The sequence below is a fragment of the Myotis nattereri genome (genome assembly GCF_964212035.1).
Source record: "Myotis nattereri genome assembly, chromosome: Y".
NCBI classification, from domain to species: Eukaryota; Metazoa; Chordata; class Mammalia; order Chiroptera; family Vespertilionidae; genus Myotis; species Myotis nattereri.
This window is the reverse complement of record NC_138094.1, coordinates 21,485,956-21,495,840: the sequence shown is the minus strand read 5'-3', so window position 1 is coordinate 21,495,840 and position 9,885 is coordinate 21,485,956. Positions and strand designations below refer to the sequence as shown.

Genomic DNA, 9,885 nt, shown 5'->3' with positions numbered 1-9,885 from the left:
GGAATCTCGCCCACCTCCACAGAGGCGCTAAGCATGTTTGGCAACTGGGACTAAGCCGAAGACATCATTCGGACATGCCCTGAGGTCTCCCAGGCTGCCAGAGCGTGAGGGACTCCGCCAAGTGTACAAAGTTCGTTCACTGGGCCCCTTATATTGCTAATAAACTACAATAAGATATAACAAAATTCAAATACTTGGAGGCTAAATAGTCTTTTATTAAATAAATGGAGGCCCAGGGTATGAATTCCTGTATGGAAGCCGTCTGGTTGGCCTCCCCAGATGGGCACATGGGGCCAGGCCTGCAGTGGTTAGTGGCCATTGGCGGTTAACCAGAAGGCCATGCCTCCAATCTGGGCGTTAGCGCATATAGGGGGTGTGGCTGACCAGGGGAAAGGCTGTGAGTGGTTTTCTTATCAGTCCTGCCCCGAATGGGGGATTGGGGGCAGATGGGAAGCAAGGTTGGTCAGGGATATGGCCGATTGGGGCCCAGATAAGACTGCTTGGCTGCCGCAATGCAAGTCATAGCCACCAGCTATTCTGGTCATTCTGCCATTCCGGTCACAGGGCTTTTATGTACAAAGATAGATAACTGGGTTACCGAAGAGATTAAAGTAGAAATTAAAATCATCCTGGAAGTAAATGAAAATTAAAAATAAAAGTCCAAAATCTATGGGACACACTGAAAGTAGTCCTTAGAGGGAACTTCATAGCATTACAGGCCTAACTCAAAGAACAAGAAAAACAGTTAACAAATTATCAAACCCGCACAACATAAAAAGTTAGACAGAGCAACAAGCAAAGCCCAAACTGAGCAGCAGGAAGGAATAATGAAGATCAGAGCAGAAATAAATGACATAGAGACCAAAAACCGCACAAAAGATTAATAAAGACATGAGCTATTTCTTTGAAAGGATAAACCAGATTGACTAAGCTCTAGCTGGGCTCACCAACAGGACCCCAGTAAACAAAATCAGAAATGAAAGAGGCAAAATAGCAAAAGACCCCACAGATATAAAAAGGATTGTAAATAAATACTATGGACAACTCTACTCCAACAAACTGATCAACCCTGAAGAAATGGACATATTCCTAGAAAAATACAATCTTCCTAAACTCAGTTAGGAAGAATAAAACATAGGACCACGCCAATAACTACTCAGGAAATTCAAGCAGTCACAAAAATAACTTGCAGCAAACAAAAGCCTGGGTGAGACGGCTTCACAGGGACTTTTACCAAGTGTTCAAAGAAAAACTAAAACCTTCTTCCTCAGACTATTCCATAAAATTCAAAGGAAGTGCCATTTCCCAACACTTCCTATGAAGCCAGCATTACTCTAATCCCAAAGCCAGATAGAGAAAACACAAAGAAAGAAAAATGCAGGCCAATATATCTCTGATGACCATAGATGTTACAATCCTCAACAGAACTCTAACAAATGCGATGCAACATTACATTGAAATGAGCATACACCATGCCAAAGCGGATATATTCTGGGGAAGTAGGATGAGTCAACATCCAGAAATCAATAAGTGTGATGCATCACATAAACAAATTGAGAGAGATTCATATCCATTGGTGCAGGAAAAGCATTTGACAAAATCCAACACCCAATTTTGATAAAAACTCTAAGCAAACTGGGCATAGAGGGATCATACCTCAACATTAAAAAAGCCTTATGTGACAAAACTACAGACAACATCATACTCAATGGGCAAAAACAATTACTCTAAGAAGAGGAACAAGACAGGGATGCCCAATCTCACCACTTCTGTTCGACAGAGTACTGGTAGTGCTAGGCAATGCAGTCAGACAAGAAGAAGTCAAACAAGGCATGCTAAGTGGAAAAGAGGAAGTAAAACTGTCATAATTCGCAGATGGCATGGTATTGTCCATAGAAATACCTAAAGACTCCACCAAAAAAACTAGGAGATTTAATAAATGAATTTGGCAATGTAGCAGGGTACAAAATTAACACCCAGAATTCTATGGCTTTTTGATACACGGATAATGAACTCAGAAATAGAAACAAACAAACAAAAATGCCATTTAGCAGTGCAACAAAATTTTAAGAAACCTAGGAATAAACTTAACTGAGGAGGTAAAAACCTGTTCTTGGAAAACTACAGGAAATTGAAAAAAAGTGATAGAGGAAGACTAAAGCAAATAGAAGAACATACCATATTCATGGTTTGGTACAATCAACATCATTAAAATGTTCATAGTACCCAAAGCAATGTACAGTTTTAATGTATTAACCATTAAAATGTCAATGGCGTATCTCACAGACCTAGAAGAAAGTTTCCAAAAATTCCTATGAATTTAAGAAAAGACCCCAAATAGTTACAGCAATCTGGACAAAGAAGAACAAATTTGGAGGGATCACAATACCAGATATCAAGCTATACTACAAGCCACCATTCTCAGAACTGCCTCTTACTGGAACTAAAACAGACATAAAGACCAATGGGACAGAACAGAGAACATAGAAGTCGACCCTAACCATTATGCTCAATTAATATTTGACAAAGGGAGGCAAAAGCATAGAATGGAGTCATACAGTCTCTTCAATAATTGGTGGTGGAACCTGGATGGCAGTCAGGCCTAGGCAGGGCTGGGTAGGTGGGGCGGCGCGGGGCGGGGCAGAGCGCGGTGGGGCGGGGCGCGGTGGGGCGGCTGCGCACTGGGCTAGGACTCTGCTGGCACAGGCACTGCACTGGAGACTCTTGCCCTTCCCGCGGGGTCTGGGGCCTCCCAGCAGGGCCCCATGGAGGACCTTAGCCTGGACAGCTGCAGAGAGGAGGACGCGGCGCCAGGCGCCAAGGGGTGGCCCGAACCCCAGGCGAGGGTGCACTTCCGCGTGACAAGGTTCATCATGGAGGCAGGTGTCAAGCTAGGGATGCAGAACATTCCCCTCGCCACCGCCTGTGCCATTTACCATAAGTTCTTCTGTGAGATCAACCTGGACGCCTATGACCCCTACTTGGTCGCCATGTCTGCCCTTTACTTGGCTGGCAAAGTGGAAGAACAGCCCCTGCGAACCCGTGACATCATCAACGTGTCCAACAGGTACTTCCACCCAGGCAGCGAGCCCTTGGAGATGGACTCCGTAGTCTGGGTGATCCAGGACAGCATTGTGCAGTGCGAGCTCCTTGTGCTGCGGGTACTGCGCTTCCAAGTTTCCTTTCAGCACCCACACAGGTACCTGCTCCACTACCTGATTTCTCTCAAGAACTGGCTGAATCCTTACAGCTGGCATCGGACCCCCATCTCCGTCACTGCCTGGGCCCTGCTGCGGGACAGCTACCGCGGGGGGCTGTGCTTCCGGTTCCAGGCTCAGCACATAGCGGTGGCGGTGCTCCACCTGGCCCTGCAGGTCTATGGGGTCCAGGTGCCCGCTGAGGCCATGGCCGAGAAGCCATGGTGGCAGGTGTTTAGTAGAGACCTTACCAAGCCAATCATTGATAACATTGTGTCTGATCTCACTCGCATTTATACCATGGACACAGAGATCCCCAAAGACAAGCCTGGGACACTCGGCTGCCAGGGGACAGCGCCACCACATCGCCCTGAGGGCCGGTCCCCAGAGCACTGGCAGGGAGGACTGGTTTTGTGCTGCTGGAGACAGGCCGGTGAAGGCGATGACATGCTGCCACTTTGATTCTCAGGCTTTGACTCTCCCTGGCAGCCAAGGTCCAGATGGGGATGGGCGCTGCACCTCCCGCGGGCAGGAGGGTGCCGCGGGCAGGAGGGTGCTGCGGGCAGCTCTGAGGCCTCCGTGTCTGCTTTTGTCCTTTGAAAGGACGCAGACTACAGCCGAGGTTTGCGATCAGTGGAAGGAAAATCAAAGAACGGATGGGACTGTGCCCCAGGGGATTTTTTTAAAGGCCAGATTTAGAGAAAGTATGACTCAATTATCATAGAGGAAATTTTATTTTGTTTCATTGAAGATATTACAAAGCCAAAATAAAAACATAATAATAATTGGTGTTGGACTTTTAGCACAGATACATGCAAAAAAAATTAGTCTAGACCACCAACTTACACCATACACAAGTATAAATTGGGAATGAATAAAGGACTTAAAAGTAAGTGGGTAACCATTAAAATCTTAGAAGAAGCAAAATATCAGGCATCTGTCTCAGCAATACCTTTACTGATACAGCTCCTAGGGCAATGGAAACTGAGGAGAAAAGAAACAAATGGGACGACGTCAAATTAAAACACTTCTGCAGAGAAGAAGCGGCCAACAAATACAACAACAACAACAACAACAACAACAACAAAACAAGGAAGTCCACTGCCTGGGAGAAGATATTTGCCAATGTTATATCAGATAAGGACCTATTCTCCAAAATTCATACTGAACTCATCCACTAAACAAAAGGAAGATCAACATTCCAATAAAAAACTGGGCACCACCACCATGAAGGCCCCTTCTGACTTATGGTGTCCCAGTTCCTGTGATGATTATTACAGCCACACAGGAGATGGGTATGATGGGGGCACGGCAATTACTGCAACAGCCGATGGGACACCCCTGTAAGAGGTCCTGAGTGTGGTGCTGGCAGCGATCACAGGATACACCATGTATGCAAGAGAGAGTGAATCATGCAGTACAGTAGCTCACCTGATTGGGCACTTGGGGAGTCAGAGGGGAAGCCCCTGTGACAGAAAAATTAGACACTGAAAATAAAAATGATAAGGTACAGACAATATTTTATTGTAAGCAATTTGGCTTCTGTTATTTAAGAATGACAAAAAGCAAATGGTAGGTTTGGGGGAAGCATCAAGAATTGTAGGTACCATTATGAAGTTTCAGGATTGGAGGCAAGGTTTGAATTGTACAAGGTTGCTTCCTAAGTGCTGATTTAAATTACAATATACTTAAATGTTTAAATTTTACATATTGTATTGTTAACATATTCAGAATATAAGCACAACCAACAGACCAACAGAGGCAAGACACTGGGAGTGGGTGACAAGAACAAGAGACAAGAGATAGAGGAAGCCGGAGGGAAGGTCAGTAGAAAAAAAGAAAGAGACATATATATTACTTTTGGTAAAACCTTAAACACTAACATTACAAAAAATTTTCAGAAGAACGTGTTCTCCAACATGGGATTTCTTGTCTGATTTTACTACAAACACAGAAAAGCAGTCTGTTTGGATGGTGAGTTATATTCATGGCCCTAAATTTCCCAGGGTGTCTATGACCATATGTGCATGAAGTCTTTGAAGTGAACTGCATACAAAATGAAGCAGTGTGTTATTTCGTCATGGCATGCGGCCCTGTTTTCCAGGTAGGAAGGGTAAACAAATGAGGTATTCTCCTTGGAAAACCTAAATGGATAAAAGGATTGAAGAACCTCTGACAAGGCTGCAAAACAAGGATTCCTCCAGCTCTGTGGCCCACACTTTGCCCCCTAAGATACTGATCAGGAGCAGGCCGATCCCACTGGCCCCAGGAGGAAGAGGAGACCTTGGGGAAATGGGAGATGGTGGTGAGCAGCAACAGGGCAATGTGGCGTGGCAGCACAGCAGCCTAGGCCTCGGCATGAGGAAGATCCGCAGACACCTGTGGAAAGGAGTATAGGAAGAACATGTCATGCCAGCCCCTGTTGAGGGGCAGGTGGAAAGGCCTGAAGGTGCTGTGGGTGGCCTAGAGGGAGAGTTCAGAGGAGGGGCTGAGGTAATCTGCTTTGACTCTGAGTGACAGTGGACATGCACACTCCCTCCTCCTGCCTAAGCCCCCCTGCCTGAGCTGAAATTGCACTGCCCTTGTTGTACTGGTAGTTCCTGTCTCAGGCACACACCCTGCGGCCCTGGTGTCACAGGCTGTATCCCTCCCAGCATCCAGGTGTCCCTGTGAGAGAAAAATACTGGCCCAGGAACCTGGCAGCACACCAGGGGAGAGCCCCGGCAGGCCCTCCTCACCCGTCCTGTCCACTCACTCAGGGCCATCATCCTCTCATAGTACTTCAGGGGATTGAGCCACAGGTCCTTGCTGATGATCTGGTAGGGCAAAGAGAGCTTGGTCAGGAGAACACAGGGACCCAAATAGAAACCCAAGCAGCAGGCGGACACAGGAAGCTGCATGCTGGCATGGCCAGTGACATCCCACCTCAGCAATCCTGCCAGATGCTGTCACACTATGGTCAGAGAACCAGTAGAAGAAGCTGGTGCTGCTGTCCTGGAGCCTGTGGCTGTAGACTTCTCGTTCACAATGCTGGTACCACTGAATGGGAGTGGCACGGGACAACCTGTATCCTGCAGGAGAGGGGTATGTGAAGCTGGGTACATCACCTTCCATCCCTGCCCACCACCAGCTGCAGCCCATGCAGGGAGCCTCCTCTTACCCGTGAGGGTGTTGAGATACTCCTTCACAATCACATGGTTGCGGAATTAGGGGTTGCTGCGGAAGTACAGGCTAATGGTGCAGCAACCCCAGGGATGCCTGACTTCCCTCACCTGCAGAAGGAAATGGATCCAGGGAGTGAAATCGCAGCCCAGTGCTGCCGCCTGTAGCTGTTTTCAGGGACAGGCCATTTCCCCACCTGCCCTCCACTACTCCTTGGAGCAGGTGCACTTACCTTCATATCAATCACATGGCCGAGCATATTTTTATCTTGGACGCTGATCATGGCCAACATCTCTGGGTGGTTGACAAACTGCTTTGGGTCAAGGAGCCTGCAACCTGGGAGCTGGGCATGGACCAGCTAGAAAGAGCAGCCTGGCCTGGCCTCTCCTTCCCTTAAGGCCACTCTTTCCACATAAACGGCAGAAAGGGGCACAGCACCACTCTGTTTCCTGACAGACCCTGATGCCCACCGGACTGCTTTGTGCTGAGGGCTTGACAGGTTACACATCACACATTCCTGCTTCTGACTGAGGAACTGGACATAGAGACGGCCTGTAAGGCAGCATTAGTTAGTCCCAGAAGAGCCCGTGCAACACAGCCCTGTCTGTGGGCATCAGCCCCTGGTGTATGCGTGCCTCTGCCTTGGAGCTCTGCCCCTGGACCCCCTGGTAATGCTTCTATGTTGCCTGTACAAGACAGAGGGTGTCTCCAGGATCCTGGGCCAGACCGGGGCGCCCTGCCCCTAGCTTGTCCTCAATGTTCTTTTCTAGGGGAACCATCCCCGCTTACACCGTTCTCCTGCACTGTCCCATGCTCCTTGTGATCCTGCTCCTCTACCCTCAAGGATACAGCTGTGAGCCAGAACCCAGGGATGCGCCGGATATTGAGGCTTCTCCGTTTGAAATAGGGCTTGAGCCTCTGCCGAGTCCTGCACCTGAGCCGAGAGAAGGCCCTGATGGCTTGCTCGTTCATGGGATCCATCTCCAATTGAAGGGCCTGGAGCACCTCCAGAGGGGACCAGGTTAACTTGGCCCCGGGCCCTGACTGGGCCTGCTCCTGCTGCACTGGCTCCTCTTCTTCTGGCTTTGCTTTGGCCTTGGACTGAGGCTCCACCTCTCCCACCTGTTCCACTGCCTCCATGGTGCACTTCCCCTCCACCTGCAGGACAAACTGCTCCCCTGCAATTAATTGCTCCTCCATCCGCCCCTCCTCCTGGTGGTCACTCCCTTGCGGGTCACCTTGATCCTGTGCCTCCAGCCTCAGCTCTTCACTCACCACCTCCTCCTGCCTCCCCACCTGCAGATCTGGGAAAACCTCCTCACCTGCCCACTTGGCCTGCCATGGCACCACCTGCAGAAGGCCCTCTGTCCACAGGATAAACTGAGCCTGTGCCTGGAACACCTCCCCCAGGCCCTCCTTGTCTTCCCCTTGCTCCTCACTCTGGGTTCCCTGCTGCACCTCACTCTCCTCTCCCTGCACACACTGCTCTGCAGCCACCCAGTCCTCCCCTCTCCCGCACTCAAGATCAAGCCCAACATCCTGGCCTGTGTCCAACCTCAGCTCCAGGGTCTCAGCCTCCCCCACCTGCATGAAGTCCTCCCACTCCAGCCCCAAAGCTTCCCTCTGAACCTCCTGTGCCCTTGTGTCCTGGGTATCACCACTTCCCTGCACCGAGGTGAAGCTGAAAGCCTCCTGGATCATCCTGCTTGCCCTGTCCTTCCTAGTGCAATGGCCCTGGGGAGCCCTGTGAATCCTCAGGCGCCCTGCAGCTGAAGGCCCCCTAGTGGAACTGAGAGGAAGCACGCTGCCCCCAGGAGCCCCTCAGTCTCCCAACACAGCCTGACTCTGGATGCCCCCTGGCTCTGAGACTGGTGCTGTGAAGGAGCAGGTGGTGCAGAGCCTGCTGAGTCCAGGCAAGGTGCTTGCTCACTGGTGCATGCAACCAGGCCCTGGTGTGCTGACTGGGTGCACACTGGGCTCATGCACAGGCGCTGGTCATGTGAACATTTGGTACTGAAGGCACCTAGCCAGGCCCAGCCTGCTGTTTCTGGTTGGGCTCCTCAAAAGCCTCCTCCAATCACGGATGGGGCAGTGGGTGTCACCCTGCGCAACCCCGCCCCTCACTCAAAGCTCTGGTGTAGGTAGATGGTAACTGGGAGGTATCCTCTTATCTCTTCATTAGCCAGAAAACGGAGATTTTGAAAGCTTAGAATCTTGACCTGACTGAAAAGAAGGAAGAAATGGTGGAACTTGAAAATGACTTCAGGTTTTCTCACTGTGCTGAATGAAGTCAAAAACTGCTGCAGTGAAATATTTTACCCGTTGTTCTCCCCGCATGAACTACAATAATAATGTGCTTTGTGTTGACATTTACTGCTGTGTTGCTGACAATTACCTGGAAGAGAAGTTAAGGGGATTCAATGGGTTGGAAAAAGTTGAGCTAAATCAGAAAGCAGGTCTAATTAAGGAAGTTTATTCTCTATCTATCTAAAGACACACACACACACACACACACACACACACACACACACACTTATATTGCTAAGGTGACTCGTGCATGTGCCATACTTTTGAAGCTCTTGCTGGCGCCAATTGCATGCATGTGTTTCAAATCTTCATTGTCAATCAGAATTTGGTTGACACTGCTATTATAGAGAAAGGGTAAATAGCAGTACTAAAATATTTCTTCTAATTAATCTCCTTTCAATGGGCACAAATCCATGCACCTGGCCACTGGTATTCTAATAGTGGCAAGATATCATCCGTGACTACTAATATTCTATTGGGCCAGGACATGCCAAATTGGTCAAACATATCTATATATATAAAAGCGTAAGCGACATTATGAGTGGTTGGTACTATGCACACCGACCACCTGGACGCAGACGCTCAACACAGGAGCTTCCCCCAGGTGGTCAAGGCTCTCCCACAGCGAGAGCATCACTCAGCCAGAAGGCGGGCTAATGGCTGGAAAGTGCAGCTGTGACAGCAAGAGCCTCTGCTGCCTATGTGCCTATGTGACAAGGCTAAGAAGCAGTGGTGGCAGGTGGAGTGGGGCTTGGATGAGCGGGAACAGAGCACCTGGCTCCAGCTTGGGCTCCTGCCCGGCTGTCTGCCATTTCGTGCACTGCTACATCCCTCAGGAGGTGTCAGACCTAACCTGGCAGTCCCACATCTCCCAAGGGGTCCCAGATTGCGTGAGGGTGCAGACTAGGCTGTGGGACGCCACCGGTGCTTGAATTTCGTTCACCGGGCTTCTAGTCATTTTATTATTTATCACCAATTTAGCATGGTTCTCTTCTAATGCTGAATAATTTAAAGGTATAACCTGAATTTTGGTAATGATGGCCATTCAGATTTTACTGCTCTTTAGCGGTATTATTTAATGGCTTATATGAAGGGCACTAATCTCCCTCAAAATATGAGAAATATTACATGTCCCACAAACAGTACTATGTTTCAGTGCTAATTCTTTCCACTAATGCCCCTAAGGGAGCCTTTCACTAATTTTCTTTGCTCACTAGCT

At 49.0% G+C, this 9,885-nt stretch overlaps 1 protein-coding gene across 1 annotated transcript; it reads left to right on the top strand.

Annotated features, from left to right (window-relative positions):
• Positions 1–2,765: 2,765 nt before the first annotated feature.
• Positions 2,766–5,305, top strand: LOC308512374 (cyclin-Q-like; the record flags this gene model as incomplete). The annotated part of the gene is made up of 2 exons (XM_081082142.1): positions 2,766–3,523; positions 5,302–5,305. The coding sequence occupies 2 exons, from the start codon at positions 2,766–2,768 to the stop codon at positions 5,303–5,305; spliced, it is 762 nt and encodes a 253-aa protein (XP_080938268.1).
• Positions 5,306–9,885: the final 4,580 nt, after the last annotated feature.